A 21,129-nucleotide genomic window follows, 5' to 3' on the forward strand; every position below is an offset into this window, starting at 1 on the left:
GTTTTTCTTTTTAGTGACTTCGGTGGGAGTGGTAGAAGTGCCAAGACACTGAAGAAAGCAGGGCTGAAGTTGTCCTGACACAGTGAACTTCCTGGTGGGTTTATATTATGCATAGCTCAGATATCCCATGAGACTCAGTACAAACCCACTCTCTTGGTGTGCTAGGAATTTTTGCTTTTCCATGTTGAGATGGAACAAACTGGTCAAACCTGTTTATCCCTCTAAAGAACCACACCCCCTGCCTTCTTCTAAGGAAAATAAGTTTTTTTCCTTATATTCTAATAGTCTCAGTTTCCTCTAGGGTCCCAAGATCTCCAACTTGCCTCTTAGGGAAAAAAAAAAAATAATGTAGAAATTCTGACTTAGTACAGGTAAGATCCAGGTTTTTAGTAGGCCTCTCCTAAGACCGTTGCCCACATGCCTTTCAGAGACCTTTAGAAATGGAATGTGGCCTGCAGAGGCGTGCTGCGGGTAAAAGGGCGTGGTGTCGGAGTACCTGAAGACCGTGGGCCATGTCTGAAGGCTGAATCACTCGTAGGCCTACAGAAAAGTCCTTCCAAATTCCTTCCATCTTCATTGTGTTGGGTGTACCTCCTCAGGACCTTGGCAACTTTATGATTCTTGTATTACGCAGCCTTTAAGCCTATACAATGGCATGTTCATTTCCAAAGCCGAGAGAAGAAATGTGTTGCTTTTATCTGACCATGGTTTTGTTTTGCTTTTCTAGGCACAGTATGAGAACCCACCACATATCTATGCTCTTGCAGATAATATGTACAGAAATATGATAATTGACAGAGAGAACCAGTGTGTCATCATCAGGTATGGAAAAGAACATTTTTGGGTCCAGGGAACACAAGATCATGCTGTACATAGGATGCTGTCAATGAGCGATGCTTTTGCAATAGTTGCTCATTTCAGAGTCTGGTTAATGTATCTGAGTAACAAGCAGCCTGTTAGCTTTGCCTTGGTGTATTTTATAACTTCAAATCATAAAGCTTCGAGCTTCCACGAGGTTGCTTTTTGTACCCATGTCACTTGAAGCATTAAGGCTTTAGGGCACATGGTTCTAGCTCAGTCTTTCTCTGATTGTCATCAGGCCCGGAAATAAAAATCTCAAGACACTTCCCCTCCCATTTTGGATTGTGTTGTGGTTTTACTCTGAATTGGAGATCCTTTATGTTACAAGTATAGTAAGCATGTGTCACTGTTTTGTCAGCTGGAGTCCTTTTTTCTAGGTCCTTTTTCCTTAATATTTCAAGTTTGAACTTTTTGGGGGGGGTTTTTGTTGTTGTTATTTGCTTTTAATTTTCTGAAGGCATTACTGGTCAAAGCCAGCATTCGGCATCCACAGCTATATTTCGCAGTCCTTTTAACCTGACCCAGCTCTGAGTCTTCACTGGCTTGAAGTGCTTTTACAATTTTGTTTACTGTTACAAACATTTTCAAACATACAGAAAACACAAGCAATCCGTATTTCCATCACTTAGAACTTGGCAGTTATTAACATTTTGTTCATCTTTTTAGTGCTTTAATTTTTTAATTCTTAATTTTTTTTAATGAAAATTAAAGGAAAAAATCCTATTTTTAATTTACAAGCATACATAAAATTACGAAAAGTATTATAATAAGCCCTTTGTATCTGTCATCTACTTTATACATTTATTAATATATGGCCAACCCTGTTTTCGGAGAAGGCAATGGCACCCCACTCCAGTACTCTTGCCTGGAAAATCCCATGGACGAAGGAGCCTGGTGGGCTGCAGTCCATGGGGTTGCTAAGAGTCGGACACGACTGAGCGACTTCACTTTCACTTTTCACTTTCATGCATTGGAGGAGGAAATGGCAACCCACTCCGGAATTCTTGCGTGGAGAATCCCGGGGATGGGGGAGCCTGGTGGACTGCCGTCTATGGGGTTGCACAGAGTCAGACACGACTGAAGTGACTTAGCAGCAACCCTGTTTTACCTAGTCCTCCCACTCTGCCCCCACTTGATTCAATCCTAGGTAGAAAGTAATTTAATTTGTCAGTAATTCAGGGTATACCTCTAAAAGACCATTCTTATCACAACTGAAAAAAAATGAGTAATTCATTCAGTATGATCTAATATTATCAGTATTCCAATTCCACGATTGTCTTATAAATTCTTTTTTTTTTTTTTTTTTACAGTTGATTTATTTTTATTTGGGTTTCAAAGGCTCATGTTTCATACTTAGCTGTGTGTCTCTCAGGTCTTATAATTGTTAATACTTCTCTCTTATTCTTTTTGTTTTCTTGGTGTTTATTTGTTAAAGAAAAAGGTTTGTCCTGTAGAATTTTCTGCAGTCTGATGACAGCTAGTTGCATCCCATGACTTTGCAGTATCCCCTATATTTCCTGTAAATTGACAGGCTTTGAAAGCTTGATTAGGTTCAATTTCAATTTTTTAGCAAAAATGCTCCATCATTGATGCCGTGCACTTAATGCCTGTTTGGCTAACTTTTTGTGATGTTCAGATTTCCAGTGAGTCCATCTATTATAAATTCTCATTTCACAATCATTTAATTAATGGTTGGAAAATAAGTTTCTAATTGTATTCCTTCTATATTAATTTATTAATTGGAGTTCTCATTTGTTTATCATAAAATACAATCTAGATGGGAAAATTGGATAAAAAGCTTGACTTGTTATTTTCATTTACTAATTTTTGAGACAATAAGTTGATGCCCTAGCAGACTCCCAAAGTATAATGTTTGTGTTTTAAGTATCATTCTATACTGGTGGGTTTTAAATACCTTACCTGTTTAACTACATTGCAGTTTTTCTTTTAGGTTCAAATAGTCCTACCTTGGCTTATGAGAGTCCTTTGTATTGGCTCCTTTGTCCCTTTGATGTGACTCCAGTAGTCTTTGATAGTTTTCTTGTATAAGATGTTCCAGGCTTATCTTGTACATTTTCTGCCAAGCCTTAGGTTCAGCCATTTCATCAGAAAGCCCGGGCTCATTTTAATGGGAAACGGTATTTAGAGACCGTCAGTCTACTGATGAAGAGTGCTCACTGCTGTGTGTTAATGGTGCTGCTTGTTCTTCTCAGAGGACAAAAACAAGGAATATGAACTTTTTAAGAAAAACATGAACCATCAATTCACACTGATAGTGTCCAGTTCATTTGTAAGATTATAGAGTTTTTATTTATTTGGATTTTATATTTGGATGCCATTTCTCTTATTCTGAAAACCTTGGTTCCTGATGACATTGTTAGAATTATTTGCACTATACTATGTCTGTGCATAAAATTATAAATAAATAATTAAGTATATACTTATACTCAAATAAGTGTATATTTATAAAAGATATATATATATATATAGTAAATAATGGGGTAAAGCAAATAAATAATTCTATTAATGCTCCAAGATAACAATACAAACATTATTTGTAGCAATACTATTTCACTTTAAAATTTCTTTGTTCTTTTTTGTCCTTAGGATGTACAGTCAAAATGTTGGATTTTAAAAGTCACTTAACATAATACTTTTCTGTGTCATTAACATGCCAATTTGACCTACAGTTAGGTTCATGTGTTTCATTTTAGAAGTTAAAATTTTTCATTTTGTTTTAAAATTGTTTAAACGATTTACATGGCTCCAAAGTCAAAACTATAAAACAGGAATACTGAGGCATTTTAAGATATAGATGTCATGATATTTTATCTCCAAATATTTCAATATGCATCTCAAAATGTTTTCTAACTTAGCCCCAATACCATGATCACAACTAAATAATAAATAAACAGTCCACATTTAAATTTCTCTAATTGTTGCAAACATGTCCTTTCTTGCCAGTTTATGCAAATCAAGGAACACTGGCTACATTTGGTAATGAGTCACTTTTTTAATCTTACCAGAGTTCCTTTCTCCCATTTTTTTTCCCCCCAATGACTTGGTCAAGAGAACAACCCAGTTTTCCTATAGACACCTTTTAGATTGGTCCAGTTGCTTCCTCATGGTCTCATTTCTCTAATTCCTTCAATTTTCTGTAAATTGAAAGTTAGATCTAAATTCTTAATTAGCTTCTGGCTAAGCCTTCTGGAAGGACACTTGTGTGTTGATGAGTCTGGTTGCTGAATTGGAAATGCTTCTGTTTGTTCCCAAGTGGAAGTCACTGGCCAGTAGAGAGGTGGGACATGTTTTCTTGACTCAAATTAAATGCGAGAGGATTAGGCTGAGTTTTCTAACATATTCCCTTGCCCTTTCTCCTTTCTCCTGGGCCCCTAGTAAGATGAGAAGAAGGGGAATGGTCTTGTTGCATGAGTTTCATCAGTTCGGAGCTGCTTCCGTTTTTCCTAGTTCACCTTTCTCCCTCTCTCGGATCTCCTTAGTCGGTCCTACAGGAGACACTTGCTCTGAGGCAGGACATGTGGCCACTTCTAGGAGCCTTCTTTTCAGTGTTCAAGTGGCAAAGACTTGAAGGCCCTGCTCCAGGGAATTCTACTGCAGTCTCTGTGCTGGCAGAGATACAGGAGATGGCAGGACAGGGAGCTGCTTTGACCTCTGATGTTAACTGCCCAAGTCAAGCCAGACTTCACATGTGAAAGGCACAATTCTCCATGAGACACCAGCTGCAAGTTGCCAGGTTCCCACCACCTCCTTGGTTTCATTACTGCAACAACTCACAAAAGTCATGAGAGCCCTGGACTTATGGTTGCAGTTTTATTAGAGCAAAAGGATACAAAGCAGAAGCAGGAAAAAGTAGAGACACAAGGGCAAGGTCTAGGAGGGGTCCAGATGTGGGGCTTCCAGGCTTCCTCCCCCCATGGAGCCATGGACAGTGTTATGTCCTTCCAGTTATGGCGTGGGAACTGACAATACTATTGCCAACTAGAAAGTTCACCTGGGCCTTTGGTGTCCAGAGGTTTTATTTGGGCTCAGTCATATGCTGCCTGCATGACTGACCTGTAGCCTCCACCCGTCCTGAAGATTTGAGCTAATACGTGTAGTCTCCATGTCCTCCAGGAGTCACAACTTAGATGCAGCTTTCCAAAGCTCTTTTCATAAACCTTTGTCCAGTTCCCAAATCTCCCAGGCAAATAGAGACTCTCCTGTCAGGAAGGATGTTTCAGGGCCCTAGAGAACTACCTCCTAGTATTACCTCCCAAAAGCCTGACCTCTCTCTGTGTTAATTCTATATTACCCAAGAGCTGTGCTTTGTCTGCTTTGAGAAAGTAGCTTTGCTATCTCTGGCATGCCATGGTTCACTCTCACCCGCTCTGTGATCCTGGGCAGCAAAGTTAACAGTTGTCTGGTCCTCTCTTCCTTGTGAATGAACTGATTGACTTCTGAAGTCTCTGAGGTTTGGGGGTTTTGGAACTCTTTCTTCCAAATAATGCTCAGGGAACTGGAAGGCAGAGGAATGCTGTTCTGGGTAGAGAAGCCCAAGTTTGCAGCCATGAGATGGCAGAGCTGGGTGTGGGTTCGACCAGGGCTGAGTTCAGTGCTGCCTGCCTGAATGCATTTGTGAACAGAAAACAAAACCAGCCTTCCTGGAGGCTGGAAAAGAAGTCTGCTCCTTATGCAAAGGCCTTCTGCCGTATCTGGAGAGACTAGGAATTTTTAGTATCATTTAATTAGAAAATTAAAAATTAATGATGATCTAATCTGTCTGGTGTTCCTTTTAGACTTTGACCTTCCGATTTCCCTGCTATATGACCTTATCCACATGATGAAATGAATACCCTTTATTTTTTACTTATCTATTTTTAATTTTAAAATAAATTATTCATTTATTTAAAAATCTGACTTATTAAACATTTTATTAAATAATGTATATATATAAATATTTTTTGTTAAGTGCATTTCACTTTAGAGAGAAATATTTGGGATTTCCATGACAATACATATTTTATGCATTTTTAAATCTTGCTATAGAAGAAAATGAAGATCAGATACATTTATAGTAAAGAAGTATTTGAAAAGAAAATTATATTCAAGTAACAAGAAAAATTTTATGTTTTTTTAATTAATTATTTTAATTGGAGGCTAATTACTTTACAATATTGTAGTAGTTTTTGCTGTACATTGACATGAATCAGCTATGGGTGTACATGTGTTCCCCATCCTGAACCCCTGTCCCACCTCCCTCCCCTACGATTTTTTTAAGTTGAAGTGTGATTGACCCACAGCACTATGTTAGATCCAGATGCACAGCATAGTGATTCAGTATTTCTGTACATTACAAAGTGATAGCCATGAAATGCATACTCTTAGATGGGACGATGCTGTACATAGAACCAGTATTATCAGTTCCTCCCAATCTTATGTTTTCTAAAGAGGTGAATGCAGTGATAGGATGGACTGGCAGCTGACTGTTTCTGGATAGAAGTCAGTGTAACAGATTGAATTTTATTTATTAAAAAAAATGTTTGGCTGCACCGGGTCTTCATTGCTGTGCATGGGCTCGTCTCTGATGGGGGTTCCTCTCTAGTCGCAGTGCACAGGCTTCTCGTTGTGGTGACTTCTCTTGAGCCCAGCTCTAGGCACGTGGGCTGCAGCACTTATGGCACATGGACTCAGCAGTTGCAGCATGGAGGCTCTAGAGCACAGGCTCAGTAGTTGTGGCGCACAGGCTTAGTTGTTCCAAGACATGAAGAATCTTCCCAGACCATGGAGAGAACCCGTGTCCCCTGCATTAGCAATGGAATTCTTAACCCCTGAACCACCAGAAAAGTCCCAGCAAATTGAATTTTAAGAGAAAGAAATCAAGAAAGAAGACAGGCTGTTTTGTCAAGCAGAGACCTCCATCTAAGCCTTGGCTTTGAGTTTGTTTTTTTTTTAAGGTGAAGTATAGTTGATGTACAGTAATATATATATATTATATATATATCGGAGAAGGCAATGGCACCCCACTCCAGTACTCTTGACTGGAAAATCCCATGGATGGAAGAGCCTGGTAGGCTGCAGTCCATGGGGTTGCTAAGAGTCAGACACGACTGAGCAACTTTACTTTCACTTTTCACTTTCATGCATTGGAGAAGGAAATGGCAACCCACTCCAGTGTTCTTGCCTGGAGAATCCCAGGGACGGGGGAGCCTGGTGGGCTGCTGTCTATGGGGTCACACAGAGTCGGACACGACTAAAGTGACTTAGCAGTAGCATATATAGGTATATTATATAGTGATTTACAATATTTAAAGGTTATGCAGTTACTATAAAATATTGGCTATATTCCTGTATTGTACAGTATATCCTTGTAGCTTACTTTATACATACCAGTTGGTACCCCCTTGATTCTCCTACCCTATCTTTCCCCTCCCCACTTCCCATTGATCTACTAGTTTGTTCTCTTTGTGAGTCTGTTTCTTTTTGTTACATTTAGTTTTTTGTATTTATTAGGTTCCACATGTAAGTGAGATTGTACAGTATTTGTCTTTCTCTGTGTGACTTATTTCACTTAGCATGATGCTCTCCAAGTCTATCCATGTTGTTGCAAAGGCAAAATTTCATTCTTTTTGTGTAGCCGAGTAGTATTGCATTGTGTATGTGTACCACATCTTTATCCGTTCATCTGTTGACGGACACTTAGGTTGTTTCCGTGTCTTGGCAGTTTTAAATAATGCTCAGTAAACACTGGAATACAATGCATCTTTTTATCTTTTTCTAATTGATATATGTGTGTTAGTTGCTCAGTCGTGTCCCACTATTAGTGACCCCATGGACTGTTGGCCCACCAAGCATCTATCTCCATCCATGGGATTCTCCAGGCAAGAGTACTGGAGTGGGTTGCCATTCCCTTCTCTCTCTCTCTCTCTCTCTATATATATATGGTTTCCCTGGTAGCTCAGCTGGTAAAGAATCTGCCTGTGATGCAGGAGACACTCCTGGGTTGGGAAGATCCACTGGAGAAGGGATAGTCTACCCACTCCAGTATTCTTGGGCTTCCCTCGTGGCTCAGCTAGTAAAGAATCCACCTGCAATGTGGGAGACCTGGGTTCGATCCCTGGATTAGGAAGATACCCTGGAGAAGGGAACGGCTACCCACTCCAGTATTCTGGCCTAGAGAATTCCATGGACTGTATAGTCCATGAGGTCACAAAGAGTCAGACATGACTGAGTGACTTTCACTTCAATTCACTTCATATATACACACACACACACACATATATACATACATACGTATACATACACACGCAGGAATGGAATTATGGAATTGCTGGGTTATACTAAAGCTGAAACTCCAGTACTTTGGCCGCCTCATGCGAAGAGTTGACTCATTGGAAAAGACTCTGATGCTGGGCGGGATTGGGGGCAGGAGGAGAAGGGGACGACAGAGGATGAGATGGCTGGATGGCATCACTGACTCGATGGACGTGAGTCTGAGTGAACTCTGGGAGTTGGTGATGGACAGGGAGGCCTGGCGTGCTGCGATTCATGGGGTTGCAAAGAGTCGGACACGACTGAGCGACTGATGTGATCTGATCTGATTTTTAGCTTTTTGAAAAATCTCCATACTGTTTTCCACAGTGGTTGCACCAACCTACATATCCACCAGCAGGGTACGAGGGTTCCCTTTTCTCCACATCCTTGCCAACACTTGTTATTTGTGTTCTTTTTGGTGATGGCCATTCTGACAGGTGTGAGGTGAAATCTCACTGTGTTTTTGATTTGCATTTCCCTGATGATTAGTGATGTGGAGCATCTTTTCATGTTCCTGTTGGCCATCTGCATTTCCTCTTTGGAAAAGCATCTATTCAGTTCTTCTTCCCATTTTTTAAATCAGGTTGTCTGTTTTTCTGATATTGAATTCTATGAGCTGTTTCTGTCTCTCGCCCAGAGTACTCTCCCCGTCTGGAGTTATTTTCCTACCCAAGGCTGTTCTCATCTACTTCAACCTAGTGATTTCTTCATCCTTTGAATTTCAGTAGCAGTTCATATACCCCTAATTTTTGCCACCTATTTAATATGTTTTTTAATTAAAGTATAGTTGGTTTACAATGTTGTGTCCATTTCTGCTCTACAGCAAAGTGATATTAAAAAATATATCCTTTTAAAAATGTTATTTTCCATTATGGTTTATCACAGGATATTGAATATAGTTCCCTGTGCTGTAGAGTAGGACCTTATTGTTTATCCATCCTATTTATACCAGTTTGCATCTATTAACCCTAAACCTCCGATCTTTCCTGCCCCCACCTCCCTTCCCTCTTGGCAACCACGTCTGTTCTCTGTGTCTGTGAGTCTCTTTCTGTTTCGTAGCTATGTTCATTTGTGTCATATTTCAGAGTCCACATATAAGTGATATCATATAGTATTCTCTTTCTGACTTCACTTAGTATGGTAATCTCTAGATCCATCCATGTTGCTTCAAATCACATTATTTCATCCTTTTTTACGGCTGAGTAATATGCCATTGTGTGTGTGTGTGTGTGTGTGTGTGTGTGTGTGTTCACATACACACTTGCCACATCTTCTTTATCAATTCTGTTGATGAATACTTGTTTCCATCGTGCTGCTAAGAACATAGGGGTTCACATTTCTTTTAGAATTATCGTTTTCTCTGGATATCTATCCAGGAGTAGGATTACTGGATCATATGACAACTCTATTTTTAGTTTTTTAGGTTACCTCCATACTCTTCTCTGTAGTTGCTATACCAATTTATATTCCCACCACCAGTATAGGAAGGTTCCTTTTTCTGCACACCCTCTCCAGCATTTGTTATTTGTAGCCTTTTTAAATGATGGCCATTCTGATCAGTGTGAAAGGGGTACCTCATTGTAGTTTTGATTTGCATTTCTCTAATAATTAGCAACGATGAGCATCTTTTCACATGTCTGTTGACCATCTGTATGTCTTCTTTGGAGACATGTTTGTTTAGGTCTTCTGCCCATTTTTCATTTGGGTTGTTTGGTTTTTTTAACATTGAGCTGCATGAGCTGTTTGTATATTTTGAAGATTAATCCCTTTTTGATCACATCGTTTGCAAATATTTTTTCCCCAGTCTTTTTGTTTTATTTATGGTTTCCTTTGCTGTGCAAAAGCTTATAAGTCTGATTAGGTCACTTTTTTTTTTTTTTTTTTTGCTTTTATTTCTATTGCCTTGAGAGACTGACCTAGGAACACATAGGTACAATTTATGTCAGAGAATGTCTTGCCTATGTTCTCTACTAGGAGTTTTATACCACCTAGTTAATATTATTATCACTTTTTAAAATTTGCATGCACTCATTTTCAGTAGATTTTCAATCCTTGCTGACTAGAAATTTATGTTTCTCTGTTGCACATAATACATGTTTATCATTTTGAAGCTTGAAATTAGCTCTTAAGTGCTGTTTGCATTTAGAAAAGGGAGAGATTGATTTGGACTGAAATAAATAGCAAGTGTCACAGAGGTGTTGGGACTTGGGTTGAGTCTTCCATATAGGATGGGTGGAACGAAGACGACATTGATGGCTTGATAAATTCTGAAACCCAAACCATGTAATGGGGAGAACATGAGGAGGACATCAGTGTGGTGGTTAAAGAAAATCTACATTGACGAATAGTCCTTGTAAATTACTTGAGGGCCAGAACTGGGTCTCCCCCTTCTGTTTCTGTATGACAGCCATATGGCATTTGTGCAGTAACACAAGATTGGTTGATTTGGGGAGATACGGTTGGTTGGGTGACATGTACCTCCTTGAATGACAGGCTGGGTAATCTACGGACAGGCTTTCGGGCCTCAGGGATGTCTTGCAGGCCTCTGAACAGAGACATGCTACCCCAGGAGGCTGGTTCACAAAGATGAGTCTGTGGGTAGAAAAGAGATGGACTCTTGAGCAAATATGGAGGTCTAGATGTAAGATGATGAGGACCTGACCTGAGTTGGAAAGGCAAAGAGGAAATTGATGTGTGACCTTCCATAACCCTGTGAAGGAATAAAGGAGTAGAAAGTGAATGTGGACCCCAGGCAGTGCCAACAGAAAGCTACAAATAGCTCCCTTAGTATCAACCCTTGTCATTGATGAGCACCTGAAGACATAGGCAGACACCTGTGAACCCAGTAAATGAGCAACCTAAATCTTCTTAGCCCAGTAGTCTTCTGTGCTCTGGAATCCAGAATTTGGATTTGTGTTTTAGAGTCATGCCTGTGGTAGCTTTGGACCTACTGGAGACATCTATGTAAATATATTTAATAAAATAATATGAGATGAGAAGGGAAAGTGACAAGTTTTTCTCTTATTCTCTGCTATCTCTGTATCATCATACTAGACCTTGGCACTGTAGCCAGAGGCATTTCTGCAGCCTTTGCCAACTGACTTCTGTAAAGACTTACGGGATCTTGGAGAATATTTATGTGGCAGCTTTACTGCTGCCATCAAAAGTCAATTCCTATCACTTTTGGCCTGCATCGGCTGCCCTGGTGCATTAAAAATATATATGATGTTGATCTAAGAACATCACATTTGGTGTAGTTTCTTTTGTTTTTTTTTTGCCACATGGTGAGGCTTGCAGGATCTGACTTCTGTGACTGGGGTTCAAACCCAGGCCTGTGTCAGTGAAAGCATCCTAACCCCTGGATCGCCAGGAAATTCCCCAGTTTCTAATATTTTTGCTTGAGATACTCTTAAGCAGCTGTTTTTATTCTGTCCTTAATGTATTCAACACCAGTTTGCAAAGTCTTGTTAGATTGTATCCTGACCATGTGACAAAGAACTATTTTTTAAAGAACAAATAAAGACATGAGAGATGTTTTGAAGGCACATCAATAAGATTTAGTGGCTGAATTTGAGAATTTTCGTAGAGGAAAAAGAGACAGTTCAGAAATCTTAGATTCAATAGTGACAATGTCTGCTTCAAGAAACATTTTGAGTTTGCAATCCCTAAGATTTGCAGGAGTAAAGATTAAAGACTTAAACACTTTAGAAAATTAGATCACTTCTAATATTTGAGTTATGTCTTATCTCTGCTGTCTGCCTCAGCCCTATCAAGTGTCTCATGGATTCTCAAGCTGTCTTCCTGTCTTTGATGTATTTCAGGAGCCTTTTATTGTTAGCATTGGAACTCTTTCCAATTTCTTGTTTATCCCAGCACCAGCATCCTTAGAAACTCCCTGTCCCTCTGGCCTGGCTTTGGGAGGCCCAGTCATCTCACACCCTGACTATAGGATCTGTGTGAGGACTGCCCTCTGTCTGCAGTCTTGAAGAACTGTGGCTCAAGTTTACCCTTTTATCCCAGATTCCCTGAAAATCTTACTTACCACCCTGAATTGAAGCGTGTTATTCAGGAAGCCCAGCTCATTAGCTAGTTTATATATTATCTATAACCATAATAGTAACCCCCTTTCAAGTACTTGCTTTGTATCTTAACATCCTTTACTTGTATCATTTACAACCTGCTGCTGCTGCTAAGTCGCTTCAGTCGTGTCTGACTCTGTGCGACCCCATAGATGGCAGTCCACCAGGCTCCCCCGTCCCTGGGATTCTCCAGGCAAGAACACTGGAGTGGGTTGCCATTTCCTTCTCCAGTGCATGAAAGTGAAAAGTGAAAATGAAGTCGCTCAGTCGTGTCCAACTCCTAGTGACCCCATGGACTGCAGCCCACCAGGCCCCTCCGTCCATGGGATTTTCCAGGCAAGAGTACTGGAGTGGGGTGCCATTGCCTTCTCTGATTTACAACCTAGGAAACTAGATATTTGGGCTTCCGCTGGTGGCTCAGCGGTAAAGAATCCCCCTGCCAGTGCAGGAGACGTGGGTTTGATCCCTGGGTCGGGAAGATCCCCTGTAGAAGGAAATGGCAACCCACTCCAGTGTTCTTGCATGAGAAATCCCATGGACAGGGGCCTGGTGGGCTACAGTCCATGGGATTGCAAAGAGTCGGACATGAGCGACTAAACAACAAACTAGGTATTATTACCCCCTTTATTGCAGATCAGGTAACTGAGTCTGAGAGATAACAAAACATGTTAAGCATCTCAGATTTGAAATGTGACGAAGCCATGTACCAAGCCAGGGCTGCTTGGCTCCACTGTTATACTCTGTCCACTTGGCTGCTTTGAGCCAGAAGATGTCAGCTTGTCTGGTTAGTCATCTGTTACCACCCATGGTAATGGGGTACAGTGAGAAGATCTCTGGTTTTGAGTCACAGGGCAAACTCGTTATTCTGTTCTGTAGAAAGTATGTGACTTCTGCAAGCCTCAGTCACTTCATCTGCAAAATGGGGATTAATGTTCAGTTGCTAAGCTGTGTCTGACTCTTTATGACCCTGTGGCCTGTAGTATGTCAGGCTTCCCTGTCCTCCACTGAGGAATACAGGGGAAGTTGTTGAATAAGAAACACACATAAAAAATTTTTTTTAACTGTTAAGGGTGATGTATTGAAATATCTATTTTAATAAATAATTAACTCCTTTTACTGTAGTAACAGTAAAAGGGATTATAGAGCTAACAAGTAGCTGAGCTGGGGTTCAAACTTGATGTTCAGACTAAACACTGGGTTCTTCCTAGTGCATCAGGCCTGGGCCACAATGAGCATTGCCCTGGGGCCATTTTCTTGGCAGACTCTAGGTGATAATTTTGTCTGCTTGACAATACTAATTGATTTGGAAGAAGTCAGTCTTATTTATCCTCATGATGTTAATGAATCTTTATCATTTGCTCAGTCATTTCTGCTTGATTTTGTATTTTATGCATTCAGCCATTGCATGTACTTGAGGCTTATATTTTTCAGTGTCACTACAGGCTCTGACAGATCATCACCCCTTTCTCTCCAGCCCTGGAAACCTTCAGATAGGCAACTAAAACTGCAAAATTTTAGTTTGCTTTCTAATCTTCCTTGGAACTTGCGTTATTTCTCATCTTCCGGATTCTTTCAGTCCCTAATATGTCTATCCTTTATAACTCTAGAATTACAAAAAAAATTTTAACTATCGCTGTGTTTTTTACCCTTGGATTATACCTTCTGAAATAGGAGTCAAGCTTAATAATAATTATATGCATATGTATACACACACACACACACACATAAAATCAGGTCTAGGAAAGTAGGACCCCGTGGGGATTTTCGTAACTTCATTGTCTTATCAGCCATTCATTCTAGACAGGAACGGCACCCTCTAATGCTTGCCTACTCACACATCTTCCCTCTGTCCCTCCCCTACCTGGCTAACTGTAACCTGTCTCATTGAGATGTAAGTAGTGTGACTTGACTTAGCTTATGAATTTCTTTAGGAATCTTTTCCTAATTCAAGCTCAGCAATCCCTAAAACTGTACCCCTATCTCCATGGTGTTACCACAGCATCAGTGCATTTGACCTCCCCTGGTGCAGTAGGCTCCTCTCATTCCAGGAGACCCATCTCATTCCAGCCCCAGCCAGCCCTTAGCGTGAGGAGGCATTTAGTGCTTGTTGGGTAAACAAATGCACATACGATTTCTATTTAAAATTTTTATCCTTTATAAAGTGCAAATACATGTGAAGTTGGCAGAGCAACATTTCAGTTACATTAACTTGAACAGTTATAAGGGAACAAAAGCTAGTGTGGTAAGAGCCAGAAGAAATTTTTTGAGACTAGCAAGTAGGGAGATAGAAGGAATGGGTGACTACTTATTCTATGAGATGTCTCCCCTCAAAATAAGGCCTGAGATATTTTTAAATTTGCTAGAATCAGTTGAAGTGAATTGAAAACACCATTCATTATTAAGCGAAGAATAACTTTCAGACTAAGAATAGCAATATAGTCTCTGAATCCAATTATTAGTATATCATTAATAGTCCCCCCTCACCCTGAACATTCTTTCCATTTCTTTGATACTTTAGCAAATGTTTCCATTTGTATATTGGATGCACACAGAAACATTACATTATTTCCTCTTTGAATTGATGTTTCCTGTGAAGTCTGTCTTGACTTTGTTTTACATTTGTTTAGCGGATTCCCAACCAGCAATATAAGAACTAGGGGGTTTGTTAGAAATTATTTCTAGGCCCTATCCTTGGAGACTAGGATTCAGCAGGTCTTAAGACAGACCAGACATGGGCACTTCTTTAAGTACTTTGAGGATTGTGGTAGGCTGCTGGACTTAGGGACCAGTGGGGCATTTTTCTAATTTTAAGGCACACACACTTCTAGAGTATTTTTTGGTCCACTTTGGAAGTCCAGTGAAGGCAATTAAGAGAGGTTGCTTATAATCATAAGCAGAGCAAATTGCTCTCCTTGTTGTGAGATGCAAAGCAGATAATTTCAGGTATGCTATATAATCCGATACCTTCACATTCTTTTAATGTGGGTTTTTAGTCCAGGGAAAGAAAGTTTTTTCTCTCAAAGGGACAACATAATTACCGTTATATATATATATTGTAAGCTTCAAGTAATTATGTAACATTCCATTCTTATACCATATTCTGAGCAAAGTACTGGCCTCTGATCAATAAAATTTCTTTTTATGGGTCTGTAAATTGAAACCAAGAAATGAAAATTCCGATCAGTGTTCAGCCAGACTAATTATTTTAAATCTTCTGAAAACTATCACAGTTACTGAGAATGTAGATGTTCTATTATTGTGCCTGGCCTACTTATTATATGAAATGAGTCACTTTCATTATTCTTTTTTTTTCCCCTTTCAACAAAAGACACAAAATATTTTATGTCTAAAGAGAAAGAGTAGGGGCATCACTGTATGAAGGTGTACAGTAATTTTCATAGGATTGTTTTTTTCTTCTCTTTCACATACAGCTTTCTCTAAGGAATTCTAAATATGAAAGTTGTGTACTTGTGACATAGTGAGTAGTGAAGTCGCTCAGTCGTGTCCGACTCTGTGCGACCCCATGGACTGTAGCCCACCAGGCTCCTCTGTCCATGGGATTTCCCAGGCAAGAGTACTGGAGTGGTTTACCATTTCCTTGTGACATAAAAATAATCTAAAGAAATTAATCCTGTTGATTATCATTGTGATGTGTAATCTCACTTTTTCTGGAAATGCTGTTTTTAAAAATATGTAATATATGGTTAATTGCTTCTTCCAAAACTTTAAACATTAAGAGAAATTACATCAAAAGAAACAAGAGTCACCCAAAAAGCAGCTGCCCAACAAGTCAGAACTATTTTTTGCCTTGTTGCATTGTGGTTCCTGTCCATACGTTATTTTTGCATAGTTGTAAGCTATCATAGGTAGTGTCTTCTGCTTATGTTGCCACTCAACATTAACTGCATTGCCTTTGTGTTGCCACATAGTTTTCTATTCATTTTTTATGTCTGTGTTGAGAGTCTCTTGGACTGCAAGGAGATCCAACCAGTCCATTCTGAAGGAGATCAGCCCTGGGATTTCTTTGGAGGGAATGATGCTGAAGCTAAAACTCCAGTACTTTGGCCACCTCATGCGAAGAGTTGACTCATTGGAAAAGACTCTGATGCTGGGAGGGATTGGGGGCAGGAGGAGAAGGGGATGACAGAGGATGAGATGGCTGGATGGCATCACTGACTCTATGGACATGAGTCTGAGTGAACCCAGGAGTTGGTGATGGACAGGGAGGCCTGGTGTGCTGCAATTCATGGGGTCACGAAGAGTCGGACATGACTGGGCGACTGAACTGAACTGAATTGAATAGTATATGAGCTTCCCAGGTGGCGCTGGTGGTAAAGAACCACCTCCTGATGCAGGAGACATAAGAGATGTGGGTAGGCTGGTTGTACCATTATACTCTTGGACTTTCCAGTGTTCTTAAATGTTCACGTTATTTACAACATTATAAAATGGAGTTTCATTGTTGATAAAACCTGTGCTTCAAATGAGTGAGAGTGCATGTTTTGACCTTGGATCTAGGGTATAAATCCTCTGATCACATGGGCCATTTGAACAGATAACTTCCTCATGGCACTGAAATATGCCTGTGAGTGAGCATGGCTTCTGTAATCGGCGTGACACATCATCCCAGGCTCACTGGCTTTCTACTAGCCGCCATATCTTATGAAATACCAGTTTGGTTTCCGTACTCATGTGACCTGGAAGTCAGGAACTGAATATTAGGATGCTGAATGAGTTTGTTGATGGAGTTAGACCTTTAGAGGGCCTCACAGAGGATGGTTCTCTCATTCTTTCCCATAATCTCTCTAATTAAACATATATTAGTCCAAAGAAATTCAAACACAAAAAATGTCTTTTGAACTCACAGCACCCTCAATTTTTCATACTTAATTTCATCATTATTTTACACAATACAAAGTTTTTCCTCCAATTAGTTCTATCATGGTAACACAAAGGCCACTGTAGAGAGATGAGAAATCTGACTGACTTAAGCTTGTTTTGAATTGAGGTTGTCATTGATTCAAGGGGATTTTGAAGGAAGAAACGGGGTTTTTGAAGATCTGACTCTATGGTGCTAACAAAAGGCTTTCCCCATGCAGTAAGGCCACCAAGCGGAAGCAGTCTTTGTTATGCAGGATGTGATTAGTATTACCTCATCATTTAATTTTAGAACTTGAAAATAAAGTTGCTTGCATCAGTTCTCAGTTCATGGCACATGGTTTGAAACCTGAGCATATCTACTTTTTTTTTTTTTTAATTAAGAAGAAATACAGGATTACTAAAAGTTTAGAAAATAATGAACTGAAAGAAGTCTCCCAGGATATCTTTTCCTTTACCAACCTCTGCTAATCTTTTGTGGTTCTAGTTCTAGCCTTTTTTGTTTTTTTAGTGTGGTTTTTTTCTTTACAGTTTTTTACATATAATTTGAATCTGATTTGCTTCACGTACCGTTGCTTTGTGTGCTTGATTCCCCCTCGCCCCTCATGTTTACAGTCTTGCTGTCAGTTGTAATCTGTTTAGTCTATCCTTCTGATGTTCTGTAATGTCCTAATCATGTCTTCTGTTATTGGGCATTTAGAATGCTGGACGGTCTCTCCCATCACAGTGGTGATGATCAGGCCCCCAGCCCACACACCATGCTAATAGTGATCATACAAGTCACAGAGGTAACCTGATCCTGCTGTGATTTCACTGTGATTAAATCACTGGTTGTGATTTAGTCTTAACCAGTTCAGTGATTTTTTTTTTTTTAAACCGAGTTCCTTTTTACCAGTTTTCTTCTAGAGTTTTATTTGGGGGCGGGGAGTCTTTTCAGAGGAGAGGGAGCTGGTCATGAGCCACTTCATAGGTGAGTCTTTTTGTCTTTCTTTCTTTAGTGGTGAAAGTGGTGCTGGAAAGACAGTGGCTGCCAAATACATCATGAGTTACATCTCCAGGGTGTCTGGGGGAGGCCCCAAAGTCCAGGTGAGTTGGTGCTGTGGCCCATTTTGAGACTTGGTGCTGGGCCAGAGGACAGGGCTCCGTTTGCTGTTTGAAAAAGATTTTTTCTTCCGCAGAGAAGACACTGGTTTTATAACCAAGAAATTTGAAATCTGCAGAGAAACAGCATATTATGAGATGGAGATGCCTGCTGTATAATTAATATTGTATACAGTCTAGGAAAAGGTCACAAATCCAAAAGGAAAATAAACACAGGTCATAAAAGCCATCTCATAGAAAAGGAAATATAAGTGACTCATAAAACGCATGGCTTCCCTTGTGGCTCCCCTGGTGAAGAATCCACCTGCAGTGCGGGAGACCTGGGTTCAGTCCCTGGGTTGGAAAGATCCTCTGCAGAAGGGAAAGGCTGCCCACTCCAGTATGCTGGACTGGAGAATTCCGTGGACTGTATAGTCCATGGGTTTGCAAAGAGTCAGACACGACTAAGTGACTTTCATTCACTCAGAACATGAAAATGTGTTCATCCCCATGATAGTAAGAGAAATGCAAATTAAAACTACATTGAAAACTGTTTCTTAACTGTCAGAATAACACATTTTTTCTAGTGTTTAAAACAGTCTGTTGTTAAAAATATAGGCACATTGGCCCTCTCACACATTACTAGTGGGAACATGAACCAGTACACTTCTGTGGGGCACATGTCAGCAAAGTTTTTCAAATCTATAAGCAAACACCCTTGACTCACCAGTTCTGCTTGGGAGATTTTATCCTTTAGGTGTCTTGAAATGTATGCAAAATGATACATGTATAAAGTTCTTTGATGTGGCATTTTTTGATGATGGAGAAGACTAGAAACATATTCATCAGTTGGTGACTGGGGAAATAATTTGTGGTTCATAATAGACTAGAATATTATGCAACCATAAAAATGAAGCTTCATGTACTGATAAGGATTGATCTCCAAGATATATCATGAATTTCAAAAAGCAAAGCTCTGAATGTTGTATACAATGTGCTACCATTTGAAGAAAAAAGAGCATGTATTTATAAAACATTTGTTTAGATATGTATAGCATAGCTCCAGAGGGATACACATGAAATTGGTAACAGTGAGTTCTTCAGGAGGAAACTGGGAGACTAGGGGAGAGGGATTTCTCCATGTAGACCCTTGTGAACCTTTTATTTTTTACTTCATTGATAGGTAAGAGGTGGGTTTATTTAGAAAGATATATACTCCATAGGCAGCATGCTGGCCATCTCAGAAAGCGAGAGTGGCTGTGAACCTTTGATTTTTGAACCATGTGAATACATCTCCAATTTTAAAAATTTGCAAAGTTTTTAAAATACAGAAAGGAAAGAAAAAATAAAGAAGGATTAGAGTATTAATGGAAAACATTAGGAGAAGGGGGGAAACCCTGAAGAATGAGGACACGGGAGAGGGATAAAGAAAAGGATGGGCTTCCCTTGTAGCTCAGACAGCAAAGAATCTGCCTGCAATGCAGGAGGCCCGGGTTTGATCCCTGTGTCGGGAAGATCCCCTGAAGAAGGGAATGGCAACCCACTCCAGTATTCTTACCTGGTGAATTCCGTGGACAGACCACGGGGTCGCAAAGAGTTGGACATGACTGATCCACTAACACACGTAGTATGGCAGAGAAGGGGCAGATCCAAGAGGACAGTGTGAAGACGGGTAGATGCGGCCTCATCTGCCTTTAGTTTTACTCACTGTGGTATTGAAAGCAGCATAAGCAGGGCTGGGGAAGCCTATCCCCAGAGAGCAGTGGGTGATGGTGATGAAAGTTAAGGTTGACAGGAACTGCCCAAACTCGCAGTGCTCATCACTTGCTCAGACCTCTGGGAACTTTTTTTTTTAATTAGAAATTATGATCCAGGGTAGATTTCACTCTGAAGATTAATTTTTTACTTGGAATCATTTAATATGATGTTATTGCCATCGTCAGCTGTAGACTTTGAAAAGACATTGGAATTCTTTTCCTTATGGCTTTGTCTACTAAATCAATAGTGTTCCATTCTGTCCTGGGGGATCAGAATGCTTCAGGCAGAGGTCAGTATTCCTTACGTAGAGTAGAAAGGTCTTAGAGTGGCCTCCTTTACCAAATGAAAGGAAAATCTAGAGCAGCACTGTCCAATAGAAAGATGGTGGGTGTCACATGCATAATTTTAAATTTTTGAGTAGTCACATAAAAAAAGTGAAAAGCATATGAAATTAACTTTTAAAATATATTTCGGTTAACCCACTATATCCCAATACTATTTCAGCCTGTAATTACTAATGAATTAATGAGATGCTCTACATTCTTTTGCATCCTAAACCTTTGGACTCCACTGTGTGTTCTGCACTTACAGTACATCCCAGTTGGGATTGGCCGTGTTGCATGGGCTTAGCAGCTTCCATGTTGGACAGCGAGTGCAACTTTAGGACTTAAATTGTTGTGGTCCAGTCCATATGCTTTTCTCCACTTGTGTGGCCATACCCTGTCTCTAGAAGATGGACCTGGAGCAAGCTCTTTTAATTTGCTCTTTCTTTTTTCCCCCTGTATACTTACCACATGCCACGAAATTCTGTTGGCCATCCTAAAAGTGGATGGATGGATAGATGGATGAATAGATAGATGGATACGTGCAAAAGATTTTCAGTTTAAAAGTCAGTCATTAAAGAGGGAAAGAGACAAAGAAGAGCTTTTCTTTTTTTCTGTCCCTACAAGAAAGTGAAGCGTTGGTAAATGGTGTAGGGATGTTTGGCCAGCAAACAACAAATACAGAAGATTAACGAAAACCCACAAAGTCAAAATTATTTTACGAACAAAAGCAAATTTCATATAAATCCATGAGTTTTTAAAGGAAAATAGGCTGCTTAGAAATATCTTTCTAAACTCTGAAATGGATTCCATGGAGGAACCACCCAAAATTTGCTCTC

General features: G+C 39.9%; 1 protein-coding gene across 1 annotated transcript in view; it reads left to right on the forward strand.

Moving 5' to 3' along the window:
• Positions 1-21,129, forward strand: part of MYO1E (myosin IE) — a 220,772-nt gene that overhangs the window by 113,936 nt on the left and 85,707 nt on the right. The window contains exons 4-5 of the mRNA XM_002690853.7: positions 728-822; positions 18,128-18,215. Of these exons, the coding sequence (XP_002690899.2) occupies positions 728-822; positions 18,128-18,215 (183 nt within the window). The remainder of the gene's footprint in view (positions 1-727; positions 823-18,127; positions 18,216-21,129) is intronic.

Source organism: Bos taurus, chromosome 10 (assembly GCF_002263795.3).
Source record: "Bos taurus isolate L1 Dominette 01449 registration number 42190680 breed Hereford chromosome 10, ARS-UCD2.0, whole genome shotgun sequence".
NCBI classification, from domain to species: domain Eukaryota; kingdom Metazoa; phylum Chordata; class Mammalia; order Artiodactyla; family Bovidae; genus Bos; species Bos taurus.